Source organism: Mytilus californianus, unplaced genomic scaffold (genome assembly GCF_021869535.1).
Source record: "Mytilus californianus isolate M0D057914Y unplaced genomic scaffold, xbMytCali1.0.p SCAF_14, whole genome shotgun sequence".
NCBI lineage: Eukaryota > Metazoa > Mollusca > Bivalvia > Mytilida > Mytilidae > Mytilus > Mytilus californianus.
In genome coordinates, this window is record NW_026262626.1 from 10,882,097 (window position 1) to 10,908,774 (window position 26,678).

The following is a 26,678-nucleotide window of genomic DNA, read 5'->3' on the forward strand; positions in this document are numbered from 1 at the left end:
ATTAATTAGCAATTAAGAAGGATTTTTTTATGTACCTGAACACGTAATATCCTAAGCTGCATGATGCCTTCATTGTCTTCCTCTTGACTCTTCTCTGTGGATAACTGTAAACGTCCTACTAAGTTTATTTTACCTCTTTTCTGTACTTTTCCATTTTTACTGTAAAAAAATAACAATATATTTTGAATTAAAATAGTTGTACAGGAAATAATACATGAATCATACATTTGTATGCTTACTTAAAATTGTTGTTCTTTTTATTTTTGAATATACTTGTTGCTTATGCGAAAGAAATAATATTTTCTAGGTCAACTTATTGTACTTTTTGGTCAATCTAATAGCAAATTTGACTTGATCATCTAGCAGAAATTGTAATCCTAGTCATCTCAAACTACATGAAACTCTATTTCTTGAATATTAAAATCTTTTGGGGTACGTGATCAAACTTTGAATAGGTAAGGAAGCAGGAAACAGACATTTTTTTGGGGCTTAATAAATTTATAAATTACAACAACTTTGGATAAATAATTTCCCATTTTTTCCTTAGACACCATATATGGTCTTTCAAGGTACATACATTTGAAATACACTTACATAAGTGAGAATTCCTGGTTTACCCAGAACTGTGTACTATCAGTAAACTCTTTCAATGATTTAGCCTCAGGTGAACATAATAACAGCTGCCTTTTTATCTTAGGAAAAGCTACTAGTGACTGCAATAGAAATACTTATATACTGTTTAAGAAATTATTGAGAGGATTTTATTTATGTGAATAATGCAACTGAGTGCATATTGCAATATTAAGAACTAGCATTCTGAAATCTGATACATAAATTTGGTATGCAGATTTTTCAAAAATCGCAAAATAATCTTGTATTGTAGTCCATTCTTCAAAAATCGCAATAATTAATGTATGAAATGATTTCTAAATTTACAGTAATATACATAAATGCCCTATTTGTGGAATGATGGATTAATAGAGACGATTAACACCAATACCCTTGCACTGAGTGGTGGCATAAAAAAGACATTTAGAAGTCAACATACACAACGGGTGCCACATGTGGAGGACGACCCTTCTGCAGCACTTGAGATCAGCCCTAGTTTTTGGTGGGGTTCGTGTTGCTCAGTATTTAGTTTTCTATGTTGTGTTTTGTATGCTGTTGTTTGTCTTTTGGTAGTTTTTCGTTTTTTGCCATTGCATTGTCAGGTTGTTTTCAACTTTAATATGAGTTTGAATATCCCTTTGGCCTCTCTGCCTCTCTTATACAGTCTTTAACAATAGAAAAGTGCCATTACCATTATCAAGATGAATATGAAAAGACATTTTGAACAAATTAATTTTTTTTTTAACACTACATTCTGCTTTTCATATGTACATCTTTACTACTAAAGGAAGAGACCGATTTCATTGAGCCTCAACTCCTCTGAAACCATACAAAGTCGGATATATTTGTGATATGACGTATAAATGTAGTGTATTTTACTTCCTTTATTTGTCTTTGAAACAATCTTTTTTCCACAGAAAACCCCAATTTTTGTAAAAATATCCAAATTCAGAGACCGTAATTGATCCTTGTCTTCTATGCTTTTGTGCATGCTCAGTTGATGTACTGCCTGTGAAATCCAAGTGAAAGTAAGAAGAAAGGATATAAAATAGGACAGTTAGGCCTATAAGGATCCTGTATTGTATTGTAAGTGCATCATTTTGCTAAATTAAACAACATCCACCCTTTTTACTCAGGTGCAGAACTGTCAAAAAATTAAATGGGCGCTGAACATGTCGAAGTGATCCTCCCCCTTTTTATGTGTAAACACAGGCATCCGACATCCCGATCCCTCCCCCCTTTTTATGTGTAAACACAGGCACCCTTGACACTCTTTGTTTCAACACTTGCCCAATTGTACTGCAATTTCGCGGGCATCTTCTAGTGTATCAAAAACTTCACAATAAATTTGACAAATATGGGCACTAAGGTTAAGAGTTCAACTTACCATGAGTGTTCTTCTTAATTCTGTATCTGGTAGTTCTGTTGCTAAACGTAAACTTTCGTAACTAATTTTATCTTTAGGTCTCTGATTCCATGCAAATAATACTCCCATTTGAAATGTAGTCACTTCTAAGTCAAATTTGCCTGTATCATTACCAAAAGTTATCTAAAAAAAATACAGAAACCATACAGAGGTGATAATCCAATTGTATTATCATATTTTCCCGGCAATAATCACATATTTAATGACAAAAAAAATCTTAATTTGCTGGAGATGCGTGCATGCAGCAGGTAAATAGTTATTTGCATCCATTAAATCATAGATTGATGTTGACAAAATGTAAAACAATTTAAACAAAAAAAACCAAAACCATGATTTATGTACAAACAATAAAAGAATATAATAGACAATGACCAATGAAACCTTGTATAAGTAAAATACTTACAATACCATTAGACATCAGATGATGCCACTGTAATTTACGACCACTGTGTTTCTGTCGGTAGAACTCCTCCACTTGTGGGATATAGTCTTCTAATTCCATTGGCAGTGTAACAGCTATTCTATCACTTGATCTGGCCCAAGCTCCAGCATTAAGGATTTTTATATTTATAGAATCTAGAAAAAAATTCATTTATTTAGATTAAATTCAACGACAACATTTCACTTTCAAATTCTATCTTTATTATAAAGAGACAATAATAGGTTCACTTCTAGTAAATATTTTAGTTAGTTGTTTTAGCGCATAGAGCATCAGTAACACATCAGTGTTGTTCGATCATGAGTTGAATATTTTTCGATATATTTGAAGTTTTGGATTAGTTCTTCTTTTACTGTGACTTGACTGCAAGTGTTGCTCTCTCCCTATTGCACTTAATTGATAATTCTGACCAAATTGCAATGTGTTTCATCTAACCAAACTGTTCAACTGGTCAGAAATTTAAACAAATGCTGTAGAAAACCACAGTCAAGTTGTGAAAGTGGAAGGTGATAAAATAAAGCATACTTATATTCCTATTACTCTATTAGACTTTAAATTTCACTTCAATGATATTATGAAAATGTTTATAAGAATTTCTATACATACTTTTAATGTAATTTTCATTCAAAAGGTGGTGTAAACAATATAGACCGGTAGATAATGCAAGGACCTATATCTTTTCTACCAGTTCTTACTTCATATCAATGAATGCAATAGACTATTTTCATATAACTGACTTTTGACTACTGAGTTTATATTTTTTCGACAAGTTACCTACACTGTCGGTTGGACATCCTGGTACTCGTTCAAGTAAGAGCAACGTAAAAAAGTAAAATTACGCTTTCAATTGGTACAATTTTTATGGAAAATGAACTGTTTCATGTTTTCTATACACGACAAAACCATCGGAAAATAATAAACTTTCCCCCCAAATTGTACCGATTATGTATTTGATTTTACTTCTTTTGGTTGCTCTTACTTGACCGAGTACCAGGATGTCCTACCACATAGTAGGTAACCTGTCGAAAAATTATACAATCCGAAGTCAAAAGTCGGTAATCTGAAAACAGTTTATTGATAATGTCTTGACAACATCTGAGAAGTGAAATTACAGAATAATTTCACATGTGAATAATAAAATCGATTCTGGTATTTGCTGACAATTTATTTATACTGTGTATTAACTACAGTCAAACCTCAATAAGTCAAAGTTGCAAGGTCCCAACATAACCATTTGACTGATCTGAGATTTGGCATTGGTTTTCAACAACAACAACATAAAACAAGTTTCAACTGTACAACATAAAGTATTTGCAAAAAGAATCAAATTCATAATCATAAAAAAATAGAATCAGTAAAAAATTCGAATAAACATCCACTATACTTACCTGCAATTCCTTCATTATTGTTGCGGTGAGCATCTTTAAATTCTTGATTGAGATCATCACTGACTTTAATATCTTGGAACATTCTGGCTAATTTATTAACATAGTCTGCAGGCATACCTACTTCCTACAAGTATATAATAACACATACTTTATCTAATCAAATTCAAACATAATAAAAGAACAGAGTTCCAATGTCCCTCCTGTTGCACATATTTCATCTGTCCAAAATGTGTATTTTTGTTCTTTAAAACTTTTTATAAATATCTTAGAGAAATGAAGGCTCAAGAGCAAATGCAATGCAATTTCTGATATAATTAATATTTCCAAGGGGCATAACTCATTAATATTTGATCAGCACTGATTTTTGAATTTGTGAGAGACAATACTGATATAAATCTTTAAATATAAATTTGATAAAAATCTGGCAAAAATTGTACAGATGAGAGCGCTTAAAATGCAATTTTCTTATAATTAATATATCCCAGGGGCATTACTTTTTTAAAAATAATTTACATACCTGCCAACTTTCACGATTTATGTGTGTACTACACGATTTTGACCCCTTGTCACGATTGCACGATCGTGACTGTGAAAAAGCTCTAAAACACGATTTTGTGAAAATCTACACGAAAAAATTATTGTTCTCGATTTTGAACTGTTCCCAAGGGAAGACAATCGTGATCAGCCAATCAAAGTCTGTGTTTCTCATGATCAAGTTAATAAGCCAATCAAAATCGTTCTCTCTCATGACTATTTGGACATGCTAAATTTTGAACTTGTTTGGATTCCTCTGTGTTTGTCAGAATTGTAAAATCGTGAATATGGCAGGTGAATCTTCATCTTCAAGAAGGTTCTTACACAGCTTAAGAGTAAAAGCATGGCTGATTGACAAAATTCAATGATGCAGTACTACCATAAACATAATAAATAGTAGCTTATTGACATTACCCTTACTGTAAGTTACACTACAGTGTTATCATTCTTGTAATTAACAGGTTGGGAACAACCCCCCAAATGAGGGATATCCCTTAAATGAGGGACAGTCCCCCAGATAGGGGGTCACTTTTGTTGTTGTATAAAAGAAAAAAGAAAAACTTAGCTTTTTTTAACTTGAATGGGGGAGAATTAATTATATTAATGAACAACTTTTCTAAAAGAGGGATCCACTTATTTTTAAAAATAAAGAAGATATAAGTCCATGAATATTACAAAATTCTTGGACATGTTTTGACCATATAATTCCAGATAGATGTATAGTTCCTTGGGAAAAGTTTCATCAAATAATATAAATATGTGCCCTTTTGTACTAAGAAGTGGTTTTTACAAAAAAATATTTTTTATCACTTGAAATATACCCCTCATAAAAGGGATAGTCATTACATTGAGGGCTGACCCCTCATTTGAGGTGTTGTTTTCAACCTGATTAAATTACCAAATAATTGAAAGCACAATATGTACCATGCTTTATTTTTCACAAGGACCAAATAAATGTCCTTCTTTGTGCATAATTTTAAATTGGGAAAAGTCAACAATCAATTAATATTCTTACACATTCACAAGAAAATATATCCTGGTACATGTATTCTAGCTACATGTTCATTTCTTCTACTGATATAATTACTAGAATCATGCAAATAATAAAATGCTTCGCTGGGCGCAGCTTGATACGACCGCAGAAGTCGAACCCTGAACAGTTGGGGCAAGTATGGACACAACATTCAAGCTTGATACAGCTCTGAATTTGGATTGTGATTAAATATTTGACACAGCATAGGTTTCTGACACAGAAAGAATGTGGTCTAAGAACTTCAATTTTTTTAATTTACCTATTATGGTCCAATGTCCAAAATCAAAATACATGGTTAGATTCAGCATATCAAAGAACCCCATATATTCAATTTTTGTTGAAATCAAACAAAGTTTAATTTTGGACCCCAACTTGGACAAACTTGAAAACTGGTCCCATAATCAAAAATCTAAACACATGTTTAGATTCAGCATATCAAAGTACCCGAAGAATTCAATTTTTGTTAAAATCAAACTAAGTTTAATTTTGGACCCTTTGGACCTTAATGTAGACAAATTTAAAAAACGGGACCCTAAATTAAAAATCTAAAAACACAGTTAGATTTGGCATATCAAAGAACCCCAATAATTCAATTTTTGATGAAATCAAACAAAGTTTAATTTTGGACCCTTTGGACCTCAATGTGGACCAATTTAAAAACGGGGCCCAAAATCCAAAAACTTAATACACGGTTAGATTCAGCATATTAAAGAACCCCAAGAATTCAAGAATAAAACCCCATTGAAATTGATCAAGAAATAAGCAATTTATATGAAGTATCTTCTTTTGCACAATACTGTGCAATTGAATATTTCTTGCTATTGCGCAATACTGTACAATTGACAATTTCTTGCTATTGCGCAATATTGTGCTATTGGATATTTCTTGCTATTGCGCAATACTGTTAAATTGAAGATTTCTTGCTATTGCGCAATACTGTGCAATTGAAGATTTCTTGCTATTGTGCAATACTGTGCAATTGAAAATTTCTTGCTATTGCACAATACTTATTATATAATAATTTACACATCCTGTTTGGTGTGTATCTCCTACCATATCATTATTATTTGCTTTTAAATATAAATCAGAAATAACCAACTTAAAATGGAAAATTTTAAAAGAAAAAAAAAAGGAAAAAAAGAAAAAAAAGAAAAAAAAAAAATCCCCCCCCCAAATTTTTTGAACCCCCTTATGATTCATCACCCCCAAACTCAATCCCAGCCTTCCCTTTGTGGTAAGGTACCTTGCAGTACAATTTCAGAGAGATCCATACACTTGAACACAAGTTATTGTCTGGAAACTAGAAAAATGCTTATTTTTGGCCCCTTTTTGGCCCCCAATTCCTAAACGTTTCGGGCAATTACCCCCAAACTCAATTCCAGCTTTCCCTTTGTGATATGGAACCTTGTAGTACAATTTCAGAAATATCCAAACACTTACACACAAGTTATTGTCATGAAACTAGAAAAATGCTTGTTTTTTGCCCCTTTTTTGGCCCCTAATTCCTAAAATTTTGAGGCAATTACCCCCAAAATCATTTACAGCCTTCCCTTTGTGATATGGAACCTTGTGGTACAATGTCAGAGAGATCCATACACTTACACACAAGTTATTGTCTGAAAGTTACAAAAATGCTTATTTTTGGCCCCTTTTTGGCCCCTAATTCCTTAACTGTTGGTACCATAACCCCCAAAATCAATCCCAACCTTCCTTTTGTGGTATTAAACCTTATGGTGAAATTTCATGGAGATCCATTCACTTAAACTAAAGTTAGAGTGCGAAAACCAATGTGTCTTCGGACGACGCCGGACGACGCCGGACGACGACGACGACGACGACGACGACGACGACGACGACGACGACGACGACGTCATACCAATATACGACCAAAAAATTTTTAATTTTTGCGGTCGTATAAAAAGAAGAAAAAGGCTTATAAGCTGACATCATCAGTATACCATATAAAAAAAGATATTGCACTTATTCTAGAGCACAAAACAGCACACGCAAAAACGCCGCAAAGAATTGTAACCTTTGAAATTGTTGTCACGCACTAAAACCCCCATGGGGATTTTCAAAAGTTGGCAGGTATGAATTTATAGGCACTGATTTTTGACACTGTCCAAGAAATTGCTTATATAAACCTATGATATAAGATTCATAAAAATCTGCAAGAATTGTACACGTGAGAGCACTAACAATGCAATTTTCCATATATCTAATATTTCCAAGGGGAATAACTGTTTTAAAAATAGTTGATTGGCACTGATTTTTCGACAAAGTCCAAGACATTGCTAATATAAATCTATGAAACAGGTTTTATAAAAATCTGGCAAACGGACAGACAGCCTGGTATTACTATGTGCCCCGCAGCGCGTCACACAGGGGACAAAAAGGGAGATGATAAGAGCAAAGTTGTTTAAGTGCTTGTAATACTACAAGTGTAGCCAGATGCTTTCAGATGTTTGTTCTAAGGGTTGTTCTAGAGTTAAATGCATGGGGGGAATGAGAGGCACTTTTTTTTAATCTTATAATATAAAATTTTCATTTTACTTATAATTTTTACAAAATTCTCAAGAAAATGCAACCACCAAAAATTTTTTGCCATCTTTCCCTGCACTACAATAATTTTTGGAACAGCCCTAATCAGTATATTGATAAATAAGGGTGTGTCCACCATCACAATAATACAGTATAGCTAAGTAGATTGTGTTTTTTCCACCTGTCCACAGTGAAAGTAGGCATACAGAGGACAAAACTTCTACCTTGTCTATTCTGCTAACCCTATGGAATGGTCGACACAGTTTCTTTTGTTTGATCAAAACACTGTAAATTCAGAAATTACTGTGTGCATTTATTGCTGTAATTTCGAAATGAAAGACCAAAATGAGAATAATTATTGCGATTACAGGAAAAACTGCATACAAATTATGTGTCAGATTCAGAATGCAAGTTGTATATACACGTATAGCAAAAATTCACCCAGTCGCAATTTTTGCAATATATATGAATTTACAGTACATAAGTATAATTGATTTACTGTAAATTCAGAAATTATTGCGTGGTATTTATTAATGCAAATAATGCGACTGGATGAGTATCCCAATAATAAGAACTCACATTCTGAATTTGATACATATAGCTGTATGCAGATTTTCTTTAAATCGCAATAATTATCTCGCTTTTTCGTCTATTTTTCAAATATTGCAAGAAATGCACGCAATAGTTTCTGAATTTATAGCATATAATCAGAAAGACCTTTGTATTCAATTTTTCTACATTTTTTTTCGACTGATTGGACATGGTTGGTCTGGAAAGGCAATTATCCACATGCCCTGTAGAGTAGATGGTCACTTACCCTTAACCACTCCACCATATTTTCTTCTTTCTCATTGTCTGCTGATGTGTCTAATATCAATCGTCGTGTTAGATGAGCCTTGTGATACCTCATAAAAACATCTTTATTCTGTACATACTTTAACACAAGTAACTGAAAAATAAAATATTTAAAATCAAATATCTGATACTAAACACAAAATTTAAACCAATTCACAAAATAACTTTAATAATAAATTTTAATTTTCAATGCCAACGTCTTCTCAATAAGATATTCAATCATAAAAGATAGAAATTTCAAATATGTCATTTTATAAACTGTGACAAACCACTAAAAAACATTGGCAATAACATAAAACCTTTTCTCTAATTCTTCGTCAATTTATCCCTTTCTGCACCCATTGTATGAAAAAATATTTAATCAACGTGTGGTTCGTTTGATCTCAGTTCTTCATTGGTTAAAATCCAGTTATGACGTCGAATTTTCTTGCTTTCCTCTGAATTTCCTATTGTGACGGCATGAAAAAAGGCGACCATGCCTGATGACGTCACATAGAAAGAACACATCTTTTTGCAGATCATTCGAAAAGAGGGAATAAATTTACCTGTGTATTGTTTGAAAATCATTAGAGAAACAGATTCCACCACCAAATCTTGTTTAATACGATATTTATCCACCCTCAACAGTTAAATTTTAAATATTTAAAATGCTCGGCAAGCCTCAAGTCTTAAATTTGAAAATTTAACTGTCTCTAGTGGATAAATATCGTATCACACTCGATGCAGTGGTAGAATCTATATGTAATGATAACTTTTATAATGACAGAAAAGCTGACGTCTCAAATTATAATGTAGTGGGCTAATCAGTCAATAACGAGATTCTTAGGGAAACACAGCAGACTTAAGGATAATAAACTTACCACATCTTTTAATTTTGTTTCGACTTCCTCAGATGTGAGTTTCTTACTTAAGGGTGTTTTACGTAATAACATATCACAGTAATTAGCTAAAAGTTCAGGACACTTTGACTCGGGCTGTGTTTTGGCACCAATACTGAAACAAAATATTATACCGGTAATACTTTAAAAATTCTGAAGCATGCCATATACTTATGGCTTTCGTAAATACATATGTTAACCTCAAGTTGTATATTTTTTATTAACTTTTTTTGCTGCACTACTGTTTCTGCCATTAAGTTTAAATTTAAAATCAAGTCATTTTAAAACACTGATAATTAGATTGAAATTCAGTGAAGGAAAAGAAATTCATTTAAGATAAACTCAACATATTTTTATTTACAAATTCATCTCCATTATAAGCCCTGTTGTTGTGAGGTATATTATCGATTAACAATCTTTACCACAAAGAAATCTAACCCTCTTCATGGCCTGATCATGCTCAAATTAAATATTTTTCATATGATGAAATGTGATTATCAAAATTACAATATGTGATCTGTGTGCTAGACTGAATAATTAAGCACCATAAGGCCACCCTTAAAAATTCTTTGTTTAATGTTGCCTACGTTGGGTAGGTAGGTAGGGATTTTTTTTCTATTTTTGGCCAACAACATAAGTTACATGTTTTATACCAGAAAAAAATGTTATGGCATGAAAAAAAAATTGTTTTGAAAAAAATTTGAAACCATTTGTCATAAATTTTTTTGGAAATGCTGCTTTTTAGGTAGGCAACATCAAACAATTTTGATTTTATTTTTGACCCAACACAATTTGATTATATTTGATTTTTTTTCTTTTTGCCTTTGCCTTTGCCTAACACTAATTCAGCATTTAAGTAATATGGCTGGCTACTTATTCAATTTCCTGACTCACCCTTTATTTTTCATAGGAATTTCTAGACGGAATACTGATGTGTCATTCACAACTGACTTGTAAGCCTGAAAAATAGATCATCATACAAGTGAGAAGTTTAGCTAGCTATAAAACCAGGTTTAATCCACCATTTTCTACATAGGGAAATGCTTGTATCAAGTCAGGAATATGACAGTTGTTTTCCATTCGTTTGATGTGTTTTAATTTTGCCATTTGATAAGGGACTTTCCCTTTTGAATTTTCCCTGGAGTTCGGTATTTTTGTTATTTTACTTTTTATCATAGACAATTAAGTAATTTTTGTAGATATTGTATGGGGAATGCATACTACAAATTAATGTTCTAAAATTCTAGTATTCAATTTTTTTTTAAAATTAGTATCTTAGAAATTACAAAACAATGAAATAAAAATTCAAAACATTACTAATTTTTAAACATCATGAGAGTTTGTACCTACCGAACATGGTATTTTTAGTTTTGAATAATCTAATAAATCTATCTACAGATATTGCTTATTTGAACTATGTATTAATTAATTGTAATTTTAATACATATAAGATTATTCATAATATATAACCATACTTACTTTATCTCTAGATGTGAGGAATCTTGGATCATCATTAAAAGCATCTTTGACTAGAGTACTAAATCTGTTAAATAATTCTAATAACTGTTCTACATATTTTTCTGAATCCTGAAACAGAGGAAAGACAGTGATCATGACAATTCACAACAAGTAGGGTTCAGGAACATGCACTTCATAGATTGATTCATTGTTGGTTTGCTTGCTTAACAACCAGTAGAAAACATTTCATGTTCATTCAGGACAAAGCACTTCGTAGAATTTACATAATACCTGATTTATTGTGAAAAATATCTCCTGTAATATTTCCTTACACTGTAGAAAAAATTAATTTTACATTTATTTTGTGAGGTTGTATTTTTGAGGGGGGAATAGTTTATTTCATTCTGTATACTTTTATATCTTGTATTTCGTTTGATTTATTTTATGCAAATCAGAAAAATATGTTGAAGTCACAAAATTATATTTCCACAAACCATAAAATCTGAATCCATAAATAAAAGTTCTTTCAATATATAAGCTAACTCGTATAATTGTCAGTTTCAGCTATGCCATATAATATAGATTTATCTATCAACCATCTTTTGTTTGTTATTCTATACAACTATCTATAGAGATACACAAAAACGTTTAACAAATTATCAAAAAGACTTTAAAATAGAATTGTCGGGGTTGCAAAAAGATGTCTTATCCAATTATCTGAACTAACTAAACTTTAACAAGGCCTTAAAAACCACTTACTGTTGTAATTGACTCAGCAGCAGCCATCATGTCTGCTAACCCTTGATTGAATATATAATGTTCTAAATCTACGAGCATCTGTGTTATACCATCAGGTACCCTGTCCATTAGACTGAACATCAACCGCAATTCTGAAATGTACAAATAATCATCAAATTACCCCCGTTTTTTGGTGGGTTCCTGTTGCTAGGTATTCGGTTTTCTATGTTGTGTTTTGTGTACTGTTGTTTCATCTTTTCATTGTTTTTTGGTTTTCTGTCATGGCATTGTCAGTTTGTTTTTGACTTATGAGTTTAAATGTCCCTTTGTTATCTTTTGCCTCTCTTCTGTTATCAGATATTTTAAATATTCAAAGTTATTTGTAAAACTGAATGTACATGGGTTCACATTTATGTGCTGGATAAACCCTTTTACCATTTGTACCCTTGTAAATGAATTAGCTTTTTAAAGCAGCACAAATGCAGCAATAATGTAGATATACTGCGTGACCTCAGATGTTTTATGACCCATTCAAATTTCATTTAATTAATGAGAATGCAATGATAATTAAAAGGTTCCTTTGTAGTGCATTTTATATGATTTTACTTGAGGATGTTGGCTACTCTTGTTTTTAACTTTTTGTCAGACATTCCAAATCCTCTAGTTTTATCCATGAAGTGCAAATAAAACCCCTACTTTTCTTTTCATAATTTTATTACATTTAGTTTAAAAATCATATTTGATAATCTTATGAAATCCTTGTTATGTTTTTATAGTTTTTGAGCGAAAGATGCCAATGTTAAATATATGAAAAATCTAAAACAAATCATTTCTTGACAAATTTTCAATTGATTATATCTCAAAAACAAGGACACAGACCTTTAATTTTTTTCTACTTTGTAATTTTCATTACATTGTATTTATATACTATCAATTTATAACAGTCTTTTAAAAAGCTTGAAATTTTGAAACAGAGGAGCGAACATTCTAAAGATTTAAAGATCACTCTTCTTCTAAAGTCAATTCTAATCAATTGAAAAGGTAACTTCTAAATACAGGGCATGCTTGCTTCTACAGATGGATAATAAAGAATGTTTATATTGCAATTTGCAAATACATAAACACAGGCAATCATTTTTGTGGTTTTTTTTTTACAATACTGAACTATGTAATGTCATAAATATTGTTTTATTGTACTATATTTCATACTTTTGTATGCTCCTTGAAATCTATATATATATATACAGTACTGAGAATTTTTTTTTCTTTCATGGATGAGCTTAAACTCACAAATTAAAGGCTAGTGATCACTGTGGATGATTTATTTAGACCACTCAGCCACCTACGCCCCCACCAAATTACTGGGTTTTCCATTATAGAGTACTTACTTTCAGTTTCATTACTTTTGATCATTTGAGCACATTCTTTTAATATGGTTTCTTTAAATGCTGTCACCAGGACAGTAACACAACATTCTGTTAACTGTAAAATAACAAAGTTAAATATAAACTCATCATAGATAACAGGCACAGACACACATTTCGTATACAAAGACTCATCAGTGACCCTTGAATCAAAAAAGTTAAAAAGGCCAAATAAAGTACGAAGATGAAGAGCATTGAGGATATATGTTTAAAAAAAAGAATTGTCCTGCATCTTCTTTTTTAAGTTTTGCCAATAAAAGATGTATATAGTCATTGGTTAACACTGATTTTTTTAATATATGATTTCTATCTGACAAGTTTACTGTATATTGAAATGATAATATTTGTTTGTTAAAATCTAAAATCAATGCACATTCAATAATCCAATGTTAATTCAAATGCTAAATTGCATTACTGGTCTTACCGTAATCCATGATCTGTTTTCCGTAAGGTTTTTGTACTAGGCCACAATTAAAAAAGTGTATGTTTCCCCACACCCCTACCCACATTGTTGTAGGTGGGAAGGTAGGTAGGCATTTTTTTTTTTTTTTTTTTATATCTTGATAATCTTTTTTTAATACCCAACAGAGCAAAACAAATCGATCATGTGTATGTCTGGCACATATAACCATTTGTAGCAACTTTAATGTAAGTATTAGAATGTCTACCCCTTAATTTCCTTTATATTAACATGATTTTTGAGTTTTAAATTATAAGAAAAATTTAAAAACTGCAAAAAATTTGGCTCCCCCTTATCCTAAAGGAACATATTTTTGAAAAATATGAATGGACTATTTTATAATAAACTCAGTAAAAGAATTTGTCTGGTGATTTTTAGTTACCAAAATTTAAATGACAAAAAAAAAATAAAAACTTTACAAATTAACCCCTTCCCCTTTACACCCTTTTCCCAATAAATTGGTGTAGATTGAATTATTTATACCAAGTTTAACTATTTCCCTGGCACTCCTGTATCAGCTGTTTATTGCGTGAACCCTCAGGGGTTCACGCATATTAATTAGTTAGAAATATAGTCTATGGAGGAATATTCGGAACCTTAATTATTGTTCATTCGGAACATTTATTCTTCTTATCTGTATTAGCTTCCTGCAATTAAGAGCACCTCCATATGGAGCATTTAAGATATCTAAAACTTGGCAATAAAGAACTTTACACAGATCGCTAACTCACTTATATGCTACATGGTAATAAAAGATATAGTTGATAATCTATATAGAAAAAAAAAAAGAAATAGATTCCCATATATACATATAATTCTTAAAGAATAATAATGATTCAAAACATGGACACATGTACCTCAGTCTTTCAAAAATTCATTAAATTAATCTAGAAATAATTAATGAGGCATTGCGAAATGGTCAACTAGTAGGAGATATTAATTAATGTTCCTTATGACTGATCATCAATAAGTGTAACTCTCCCACGAGACGCATTGAGAGATTAAATGATCTAATATAAAACCATTTCTGAAGAGGCAAAAGATTTCATTAATAAAACACACGAGGTAAAAAGTGAATGCATTCTTATTGCCTATGATGAAACGTAAATGTACACAAATATGATCATTGATAATTTAAAAGAAACAGTTATCAATGCAGAAGAATTAATTGACACAAACGAATATCCTTTAAAGATTCTTAACAAAAAAAATTAAACTGCATTTGTTTAATTAATTCTAAGAAACAATAAATTTGAGTTTAATGGAAAGTTATAGAAACAAGTTATAGGAGCGCCCCCTCCATAGGTGGTATATTTTCACCATCAAGCACATATCTGCATCTGTCTGTCCATAGATGTATGGGTTTATACATCTATGGTCTGTCCTATTAATAAATATCTTAGATAAGTTCAAGTGGAAAGAAAACATCAAATTACACTGTAAATTTAGAGATGAAGGTTTTATGGTCTTCACAGGCAAAATAGAGCAAGTTGAAGATTTCTTTAACATATATTACGTTTAGCGAACAAAATTTCCCCTATACTTAAGTTCACATATGAGGTAGTAGTTGGGAGACTTTTGAAAAGGGACCCATGCTTCAAAAGTTAACTTTAAGCAAAAAATCCCAAAACACTGTTAAATTCTGAATTATAGGCAACAAACATAAGTTAGCAAAAAACAGTGTTATGTTTTGAGATTTATTACGTATGTTGATTGAAGGAACCGCATTTCTTAATAATCGAATTATCCTGCGACTGATATGATTATATGATATTTGGTAAACTATGCTTGCCAATGAGAGAACTTTTCAATAAACATGGCGTTGAATGTTGAGTCTTAGCAAAGCGAGCTAAATGACATCAAATTGACCAATGTTGTACAAGATATAAATCAATGGCAATATTTTTATACAAAAATAAAACCGAAAAACAGACATGATAATAAGCAAACAAAAAAACAGGCACCAGATTTGGACAGGTATATTAAGTATACATGTATAAGCAGCAAATTGAATGTATTAGCTGGATCCAAACCCACTTCAAAGGTGGAACAGGATATTACGGCATAAAATAAGATGGTAAGCAAGTAGATTTTGTCTTATTTGGTAGGAATAAAACTTTCACATTTTACGAAACAAAGTATAATACTTGCTCTGAAATATGTATTTTAAAAAGAAAAATATATATAAAATTAATGAGGGATTCTAGGTGAAATGTTACCTCTACCAATAAACACCCTAGAAGTGTCATCCATTGGTAGTAGTTTGACCTTTCACACTGGTAAAAATGAAAGCTAACACCATCCAGAAATGAACTATTGAAATAAAAACATTCCTTATCTCCCTATTTTATATTTAACAACACTCTCAACATGCCATAATTGTCCTGATTGACAATAAAAAGAAAATATTATCCTCCACACACATGGTAATGAAAATACTGAGATATAATTTACAATTCAGTTGAAATAATAATTAGCATAAAAAAAGTTCTAAGGTTCACGTATTGACTTTTTTTTTTTAAAAAGCAACTTGTTTTAAATGTCTATAAATATCCAGACAGGGTTGTCTGTTATTTAACTGTTTCCCCAAGTATTTTTCCCACCAAAAGTGATCATGTGACATGTTTGTCAACAAAAGAAAACATGTGGTCAAGGAATTCATTTAATTTCTGGATTATACTGCTTTTAATAATTTAGTTTGATTTTATATGCATTCCATTTAAGGTACAGTCAAGCATTTGTATTTAAAAAAAAAGTTTGCAAACAATTTTTACTTTTCAATTTGACAAAAATGGGTCATGATCGTTCATTGGCTTGTTCAACCATGCAGACAAAGTAAAAAATAAATCAATCAACTGTCAAAAATTTTGATCTACGCATCACAAAGATTTTTCGACATCGACTTCGGTTTAGTTTCTTGTCAAAACAATGTCGAATTATAAATCATCTAGGCAAAACGATGTGTTTGTGACTCAGGGGATACAATCAGGACGCGTCCCAGGGACTCACGGGGTTAAAAAATGACGCGTCCAGCTCGATTTCCATGCGTCCAGGACGTGTTTACGCGTCTAATCAAGAAACCGGAACATACATGGTCTCTGGACTCCTGTCTGAGTCACCTTAGTTGTCAGAAACAAACAGATTAAAGGACAGGGAACCAGTCTACCATGCCGGCAAGTACGCAAGTTCGTACCCGATCTGGTTATACCCGGATCCGGTAGTACCCGAGATATTTAAAAAAAAATATTTCAACTCAGAACGAAAAAAATATTTTTGAGTTGGCGGCTATTTTCTCAGTCGGTCGGGGCGTGGGGAAACAAACTTAATTTTAATTTTGGCCTTAGCAATTGAAAGGTACACCAATGTACTGAACCTGTGATCATTATTCTTTTTTAAAGGTAATCAAATAAAGGTTCAATATTCTGGAAATTTAGAACTAAAAAGCACCTACTTGTTGTTTTAATTAAAGGAAACAATTTAATGTGGTCACTGACTAACTGCTTTATAGATATACTTTGTTTTTAAGTATCTAATCTCTTTTTCAAACCTCTCTCTAATTTGACATAACCCCTTTTTATCAATTGACAGTTGAGATAAACCTATTTATTGTTGAAGCCTTTTTGTTGCACTCTACAATGTACTGTAAATTCAGAAGTTATTGCAAGGTTTTTATCTATGCTTATAATGTGACTGGACGAGTATCGCAATAAGAAATTGCATTCTGATATCTGATACATATATCTGTATAAAGCTTTTCCTGAAATCGCAACAATTAATCTCACATTTTTGTTCATTCTTCAAAAATTGCAGCAATAAATGCATGCAATCATTTCTGAATTTATAGTACTGTTAAAGACTTTTTGTTGCCCTCTACGATGTTTTTTGTTGTTGGGTTTCTGTCTCATTGATGTATACCCCACATCTCCCATTAAACATATCATACATACTGTAGCAACTGAGTTACATCCCCATCCTGTCTCAAGGTATCTCCTAGCTCTGGCCTCCTCTTCTTTCAGTTTAGAGTCAGCATATCTCATATAATTCTGTACACCATTAGCCTCTAAGTACTGTGGAGCTTTTAATTTGTAAAACTTTTCTGTTGCTTCTAAGTAGGCTTTCTCAAAATTCTCTCGGTAAATCTTCAATTTGTCTTCTACATCGGAACTCAAATTTACTGGAAAAATAAAAGGACAAAAATATTTTAATTGCTGAAAGTTAAAAAAAATCAAAGACGGGTCAAGCTGTTGAACTCAACTGTAGTGTGACACAAAATTATAGATTTTCATGCAATTAATAGGTTTAAACCAAATTTCAACTATAAAATAAAACCAAATATAAATATTATCAATTATATATTTTAAATGTAGATTGCAGCCCCAAATGAAGGAATTTCGTAGGGACATCAAATATCATAAAGATCTTACTTTTGCTACATATCAAGTTAATATGACATACAGATTTCTATCATTGAATACTGTATTTTCTGGTTTATAATGATGCTGTCTTATTGTCATCTACCCAATATCTCCTTTTATTCATATTTTATGAACAAATTGTCATTCAACTGCTTTAAAATATAAAAGATTGTGTGTGAAACGTGGATGGTTTGAAAAGGTCAAATCCAGAAGAGCTGCAGTCAATCACAAACAAACAGTGACTTAATTACCATAAGACTCTCGAACACCTATAACAAGTTGAGAATCGAAAGCCTCTCCATTTCTCTCAGCATGTAATAATTTCATTGCACTATCCTGTAACCTCTGTTTGATATTGGAAAATATATTTTGATTCCAGCTATCTAACATTAACTGTAAAGAAAAAGAATATTAACTCACACATAATAGATTTGGTTGTATGCTAAATGAAATACCGTATATCAGGTTTTTTTCGCGTGTGTTTCATTTTCACTTTGTTCGCAGCACCTAAAGAAACGCGAAAATTTGACCCCGCGTAAATTTTCCTGCATATTCCTAGATTTATCGCTGTCTTTACTTTTCATACATTATACTATTAATTGTCGAGTTTACACGAAATTGATATGCAAACTCATTTCACTCTAAAGGTGAAATTATATTATCTTTAAAATCAGTCTTTGTGTTGATCGGCAGATTACAAAAGTGTGCATCATTCATTAAGATCTCTGTTTTCTTAATAATTTAATTCAATTTGACTAATCATACATGTCATCCCTTTAGACAACACAGCAATCAGTGGAATGTTCAATAAACTGCATCCCTGAGCGCAGCTGGATATGCCTGCAGAGGTCCAACCCTGAACAGTTGGGGCAAAAATGGACACAATATTCAAGCTTGATACAGGTCTTGTATTTTCCCATTCAGCGAAAATTATACGCAGTGAAAATTTAACCTACCCATTTTGCCATCAAATCGCTAAAAAAAGCTGATGCGAAAAAAACCCGATATACAGTATACAGTTCATTCATTTTAGAATGTTTTTCTAGACAGACATTGTAATATCTACATAAATAAACTTGAGTTTTTGGCACTCAATCTTTACATTTACAACCCCTTTTCAAAGCATTATTGATCTGCTCATGGTGGGACTTTGATCTTTTTCTAAGTTATTTTCCTTCCTATAACTAATCTTTAAGATTTACAATGTTTCTGTACAATTTTTATTTGTTATCTTAAAGGACAGCTAATTATATATATATAAAGAGACTTTATTTTCTAGAAAAACTCATAATTTAGCAAAATCTTCTTGTAAAGAATACTTGAACTTTGAACTTACAAATTATTGCACATAGCAATACTTTTCCTGATCTTTGTTTCTTTCCTAATCAAAATTGACATTCTATAACAGTTGTAACCCTCTAAAAAGTGTAAATTTCTAATTGTTAAAATTTACCTTTCTAACTAAACTTTCCTCTCCTGGAGTTTTCTTTGGTACGCTACCATGTGGTTTACCCGATAATGAGGTAACAAGCTGCATGAATGGTTTAGGTAAATAGTCACACTGTGTGAAGAATTTACCCCATTCTGCTATGTAAGCTTTAAGTAATGCTGAATCTTCTTGGTTTTTTAATACCCTCTACAATTATTAAAAAGATATAATGTCATGAAATAATTTAAATCAACTTTTACTTGTAGTATGACCTTTCACTGATTTTCAATATGGCCACCTTGACCTGTATTTCGCAATTCATAGATATAGAGTTTATTGAAAGATGAAAATCGTAAAAAAAATTCTCATTACCTATATCATGTATATATGTACTGAATTAATTACATGTTCAAATTCAGTTTGGTTTTGAAAGGAGCAAATGATAAAATTGTCTGTTGTATTGTCCAGTATTTTTGATAATTCCTCTTTTATATGTATTATATGTGAAACTATAGTAGTGAAACGTGATATGGCAGTATGGTGTGTTTTCATTTTCATAATAACAAGAATGAATCAATACAGGTGTGGCCTTGTGATCATAAAAATTTCGAGTACGATTATAATATTCAGACTTTGACCAATCAAAATACTGGATTTGATGTTTCGAGCACAAATCTTGTACTTCAAAGTACTGAGTAAAGTTTTGTGACCAAGAGCCCTGTATTATAAAACAACAGCTCTCACCAGTTTCAGAAAAACATCACCTAATAAACATGGAGTTGACATGGTAAACTACAAGTTTTATAAACACACTCTATAACAGTTGTTAAACAATACTTTAAGCAATGTTCACAAAACTTACTGATTGAGCATGCTGTATAAATTCTAGTATATCATCTTGTAAAGCTTGATACATCTTCTGTGGACCTTTGTCATCCCAAAGGCATACTGAATGTACAGCACTGTAATGAGTAAAACAGTGTTAAACATGATGTTAACATAAAATTGTTTTAAAGACTGTATTGCATTTTTATATAACAGTACACTATTTATAAAATTGCTAAAAGAAATCAGTACAGTGGCAAATTGAAGAGTGTAAGAAAGTACGACTTTATCATCATAAGATAATGTATTTTAGCTTGCTTTAATTACCTGCAGGCCTTCTTTGAAAGTTATATAGCTTGGTATTTTAGTTGTGTTTTGGCCTTCAAAAATATCAATACTGCTCCAAGATACATTTATTGTGGAAAAAGCTTAGTATTCATCATGTTCATAAAACCTGTTTAACCATGATAATTCAGGAATCCTATAAATGGTACCTTATTTTACCATTGTGTTATTGTACTATAGTCATTTTTTGTATTCTTGTCTTTCATTTGTGCTTTGTCTGTAGAGTGTCTATATGCACTTTTTTTTCTTTCTCGACATAGTTTTCTGTTTTTATAGTGATTACGATTAAAACACTTGTATTGTTGACTGCTGTACCCCAATTTTTGGCATTTTTATCTATTATGTCTGTTTGTTTTGCCCACACAATGTGAATATAATGGAATTCTATGTGACTGTCATACAAGTGAGAGGTTTAGCTAGCTATAAAACCAGATTTAAACCCCTACTTTCTACATAAGGAAGTGCCTGTACCGAGTCAGGAATATAACAGTTAATTCCAATCGTTTGATGTGTTTGGGCTTTTGAATTTGCCATTTGATAAGGGACTTTCTGTTTTGAATTTTCCTTGGAGTTTGGTATTTTTGTTATTTTACTTTTTACATGTTTTTTGCCAATTTAAAATTTGTTGTAAATATTGGACCTGTAGCTGACTTTATTAAATTTACAGACATGAAGAGTTAGGGTTGGTTTAGAGCTAGACTTATAATGTATACATTTGTTCTTCATAAAGGCAGTTATGTGATCTTTGGATATCTAGATGATTTGTATTTTAAGGTTACTTGCTGTCTTATAAAAACTCACCATTCGTCTCTTTTTATTCAATCTATATTCAATATAGCATTAACAATATTTTATATTTATAATAAGTGGGAAAACCTACCAGAACAGGTCCTGCCATTCTGCTTTGGTAACTGGTTCCTGTCTAAGTAACTTTAAGGCAGTCGGTCTCATGGAGGGCCATCGGTCCTCAAACTGAGACTGTCCTTGCTAAAAATAGAAATTCGTTGGTTGCATTATGTGTATGAACATTAAAACCAATGATCCTGAGAATGGAGATTCATTGATGGATACTGTGGAATCGTTTATTTTCATAGGTACCACTTTTAATGATTGAGGAACAATTATAATTTCGTGGATGCTTGATTTCATGGTTTTGCTAAAATATGTATTCAAGCCTATAGAAAATGTGTGCATTGTTGAACACATAAATTCATGGGTAACCTATAACCACAAAATCCATAAAAACTGGTACAATACAAATATAATAAATCCACAGTATTGAAAGTCAATAACTTGCCCAAGATCAATTTCTTTAGAAATGAATCCCATTTCCACTTCTCAGTAAATATATATTAAAAGCAGATTTGACAGTTAATTAATTATAATGTTTAATCATATACAGTGAAACAAATTGATCCTTGAATTAGGGTTCCCAATATGACAAGTCTATGACCCATACAAATTTTAGACTGGACTCATCAATTTTTAAACAATATGAGTTGAGTCTAGAAACCATCAGTGCATTTAAAAAAAAATTGCTTCGCCGAGCGCAGCTGGATAGGATTGCAGAGGTCCAACCCTGAACAGTTGGGGCAAAAATGAACGCAATATTCACACTTGATACAAGTCTGAATTTGGAATGTAATTAAATATTTGACACATAAAAGGTTTCTGACACAGAATAACTGTAGTCAAAGAACTTAGAATTGGTTATATGATTTGAATTTATATTCAATTTTTTGCTTTTGTGCATTGACCCCCCTCCCCCCACTAAAAAAAAAACTTACCCCCCCTTTTTTTTTGCTTTTGTGCAATACACTATGCTGTTGTGTATTACCCCCCTCCCACTTTTTTTTTGCAATAATATTTGAAGAATTTTTTGTTTTTAATTTCTGAAATCTTAAATGAGAAAAAATTGACCCCCACAATTTCTTTTTGCACCCCACCCCCCTTTTTCCCCAAAAAAAATTCTTTCCCTCCAGATATGGTCATAATCTCAATTCAAATTTCCAATGGAGTTTGCAACCATAATTACCCATTTAAATTTACCATAGTGCTAACTTAATCTATTTTATAATAGAATTTAAAATATGGTGTCAAATCTTTCATATGGATTTTTTTGTAAAAGATTAAGATGCAACATTTGCAGATATTTTTACTGGTCTTCCTTTAAAAATATGCATTTTTTAAAACATAATTTAAAAGCAGTGTAAGGGAGGTAATCAAAACATTGTATTTGGATTACCTCCCTTACACTGCTTTTAAATTGTCTTAATTGTCCAGTAACCATTACTTTATACATAAATTAAAAGCAGTGTAAGGGAGGTAATTCAAATGATGTATTAGAATTACCTCCCTTACACTGCTTTAAATTATGTTTTGTACTGAAGTATTTGTCCATATACCAGGACACACTTGTTTTTTCCCCCTTTTTAGACCCTAATTCCTAAACGGTTTGAGCCATAACCCCCCAAAGTAAATCCTAACCATCCCTTTGTGGTATGGAAACTTGTCGTATAATTTCAGAGAGATCCATACACTGTTCCACAAGTTATTGTCTGGAAACTAGAAAAATGCTTATTTTTGGTCCCTTTTTGGCTCCAAATTCCTTAACTGTTGGTTCCATAACCCCCAAAATCAATCCCAACCTTACTTTTGAGGTATTGAACCTTATGGAAAAATTTCATAGAGATCCATTCACTTAAACTTAAGTTATTGTGCGAAAACCAATGTGTCTTCGGACGACGACGACAACGACGCCAATGTCACACCAATATACGACCGCAAATTTTTTTTGCGGTCGTATAATTAATGGGGAATGTGTACATGGCACACAGAAGATGCCTCCAATTCCATATTTATAACGTTGTAAAGCGACAGTACTCTAGAACGGTAAAAGTGATGCTACCCAAATTCAAACTTGATCTGAGTTTTGTGGTAATAAGCATTGTGTATAAGTTTCATAACATTTGGCTGAGGCAAACTTAAGAGAATGGAAACGAAAAATTCAGCAAATTTTCCATTTGAAAAAGGGCAGAAGCCGCATAACTCTAGAGCGGTTAAAGTAACGCTACCCAAATTTCAACATGATCTGAGTTTTGTGGTTATAAGCATTGTGTATAAGTTACATAACATTTGGTTACGGCAAACTTAAGGGAACGGAAACGAAAAATTAAGCAATTTTTCCATTTGTATATAGAACGGTAAAAGTGACGCCACAAAAATTCAAAGTTGATCTGTGTTTTGTGGTAATAAGCAATGTTTATAAGTTTCATAACATTTGGTTAAGGCAAACTTAAGGGAACGGAAACGAAAAATTCAGCAATTTTTCCATTTGAAAAGGGGCATAATTCTAGAAATGTGAAAGTGATGCCACCCAAATTTACACTAGATCTGTATTTTGTGGTAATAAGCATTGTGTATAAGTTTCATAACCATTGGTTATGGCAAACTTAAGATTGAGAATGGAAACCAATTTCAGGACGTACGGACAAGGGTAAAACCTAATACCCCATATAAATGTGATTTGTTTTCTAAATTTATTTCTTATTGTTTTCACCAGAAAGCTGAATTAATGAGTTGGACTTGTCAAAGTTAAAACTGCAAACTTGTAATGGCAAAATGATGAGTCCTTGAACTATTATGAAATGTTTTTTTATGTATGCAGCATATGAATTTCCTGTTCCAAGATCATGTTGGGAATGAAACACTATATAAATGAAAGATGAAAACATATAAAGTCCTTCTCACATGATAAGGCAAACCGAATATAAATATATACTTGTTCCTTGACTCCTGGCAGAAAAAAAGTAGGCAGAATAGTATATAAACTGATTTTTTAAAAATATTTTACATAGACTATAAAGCAAATGTTCTGGACTAAACGTAAATGTCAATATTTTTTGCTTTAGGACCAAAGCTCTAACTTGTGTATAAAATTTCAATAATAGTATATGGCCCTTTGCCTCCAAACATTCTATTTTTTTTGACACCATTAATTAACCTTTTATCTAGATATCTATTTCAGCTATGGCTTCTTATGTGGAAAAGGTTGCACCAGGACAGCCAATATTCTGAATCTGCTTATTTAATTTCAAATTATTTTGAATTGAAACCAGATTTTGGGTATAAACCCATAAATGCCTCAGGAAACAGCTTCACCAACCTACTTTTTGTGTTTATATTTTAAAATAAAGTGTCTTCCATTTCAAAACTAAAAATTCAATAAGCCCTATCAAGGTCTGATCTACTGTTTGACGTCAGTATACAAGAGCTATGTTTGGACTAGTTACTGAACCATAGCTCTTAGGTGCTAATTTCTGATTCCTTCTGCACATTACCAATATGATATCCCATGGCCACGAGACATTAAAGCTATGATTCCAAAGCCGTCTCTGGACCAAAACCCAAATTCTAGCACATATTTGATCACATGTACATGTTATGACGTATACGGAAAAATTAATATAACTAGTTGGTCAGCTAAATAGACAAGATTTGTGAGAAGAATCCCTACAAAATTCCTGTTATGATTAATATTTGAATCTCCCTTTCTGTGCAGCCATGATATTGTGCATTACCAGATTTCGTCACATCAGCAATGTAACATCCATAGAATCGTTTTAGTCTACCCCATCTTAAAAGAGATGTTTTACAAACATTTATTAATTTGTTTGAAAAGCTATGTAATTTGACAAGTGATTTGGTATTAGTATTGAGGAAGATAAGGAGGGAAATTTTATTGATTTCGTAACATTGTACATAAACCTTAGGTGAGATGACGCTGCATTATGCTGGGTTTATAATTGTAAACGAGGGTATTTTAATGTACGGATGACAGGAAGGCGGAATATAATACTAATGGTGATATACAAGCCTTCCACTCCCAGTTTACCTAGAGCCTCAGTACTAGTGGCAAAATAATGCAATAGCTGTAACTGTCATGAGTAAACATTGATTGTAAATTGAGAAATTTTGATGGAACATTTAAGATGTTATGTTGGCAAGCTGTGACTTAAATGTAAGATAAGAACTGATTTTGCCATTATGTTTCACGTTAAATTTGAGTAGAGAATATATAAAATTGCACAACAGCTCAGTCTACATTAATTTTTTAAAACATGATCTGAACTGTCTCGTTTCTGAAGGGTACATAATGCTGTTCACATAATAATGTAACATTAGGACTTGACATTATCGTAAACTGTTTTTGAAGATTCTATATCTGTCACATCTTTACATAAACAAAGAAGGATATTTTTCAGTCATTACCCTCAACATCGCCATATTTATAATTCCTCTCGAATCTATCGGGAGTTGTCGGCGTCTTCATACACAAAACCGAGAAAACTTCCGAATACACTTATTTTCAACAAGCATCATGGCTACGGGTGATTCCAAAGCAGAATCTGCAGATAAATCAGATTTAAAGGCGAATTCCAGCATTCCTTTAGCAGAATTTGTAGTATGACGCTTTATTCAATACACACGACACATTGTTTATCATTAAGTTGAAAAACTTATTTGTTATTGTTTATATATTCCCATAGACATACTTCATGACCAAACAAAAACTTATCCCCACGTGTTGTGTCATGAAATAGTTTTAATAATACACGAATTCAGTAATTAGTAAGATCTTTTTTATATATTTTAAGATATTTTGGATAAGTTTTTTCATTTTTGACTGGTATTTTTTGGACAGAAATTATGAACATCAATTCATCCTACATTCAAAGTTTGCTTTTTAAAAATTGATTATGTAGCATCAGTGTTCCATAGACCTCATGATTTGCATGGGTTGCATACTCCTTTCGTCCATATGGTCGAGTGGTGCCTTACTGTGCCTGGTCAAGCATTTGTGATTTTTTATTAACTCAAC

At 31.9% G+C, this 26,678-nt stretch overlaps 2 protein-coding genes across 2 annotated transcripts in view; one reads left to right on the forward strand and one right to left on the reverse strand.

Moving 5' to 3' along the window:
• The window catches only part of LOC127724183 (cullin-5-like), a 33,265-nt gene extending 7,151 nt beyond the window's left edge, over nucleotides 1-26,114 (reverse strand). Inside the window, exons 1-17 of the mRNA XM_052231081.1 lie at nucleotides 26,069-26,114; nucleotides 21,678-21,784; nucleotides 20,490-20,589; nucleotides 19,652-19,834; nucleotides 18,450-18,591; nucleotides 17,731-17,957; nucleotides 13,288-13,381; nucleotides 11,921-12,051; nucleotides 11,183-11,290; nucleotides 10,598-10,662; nucleotides 9,686-9,818; nucleotides 8,788-8,919; nucleotides 3,863-3,986; nucleotides 2,439-2,611; nucleotides 1,997-2,158; nucleotides 595-713; nucleotides 36-159 (exon numbers count right to left, since the gene is read on the reverse strand). Of these exons, the coding sequence (XP_052087041.1) occupies nucleotides 36-159; nucleotides 595-713; nucleotides 1,997-2,158; nucleotides 2,439-2,611; nucleotides 3,863-3,986; nucleotides 8,788-8,919; nucleotides 9,686-9,818; nucleotides 10,598-10,662; nucleotides 11,183-11,290; nucleotides 11,921-12,051; nucleotides 13,288-13,381; nucleotides 17,731-17,957; nucleotides 18,450-18,591; nucleotides 19,652-19,834; nucleotides 20,490-20,589; nucleotides 21,678-21,784; nucleotides 26,069-26,083 (2,139 nt within the window). The 5' untranslated portion in view covers nucleotides 26,084-26,114. The remainder of the gene's footprint in view (nucleotides 1-35; nucleotides 160-594; nucleotides 714-1,996; nucleotides 2,159-2,438; nucleotides 2,612-3,862; nucleotides 3,987-8,787; nucleotides 8,920-9,685; nucleotides 9,819-10,597; nucleotides 10,663-11,182; nucleotides 11,291-11,920; nucleotides 12,052-13,287; nucleotides 13,382-17,730; nucleotides 17,958-18,449; nucleotides 18,592-19,651; nucleotides 19,835-20,489; nucleotides 20,590-21,677; nucleotides 21,785-26,068) is intronic.
• Nucleotides 26,115-26,145: 31 nt separating this feature from the next.
• LOC127724201 (prefoldin subunit 3-like) overlaps nucleotides 26,146-26,678 on the forward strand; it is a 48,825-nt gene continuing 48,292 nt past the window's right edge. The window contains exon 1 of the mRNA XM_052231100.1: nucleotides 26,146-26,261. Within this exon, the coding sequence (XP_052087060.1) occupies nucleotides 26,178-26,261 (84 nt within the window). The 5' untranslated portion in view covers nucleotides 26,146-26,177. The remainder of the gene's footprint in view (nucleotides 26,262-26,678) is intronic.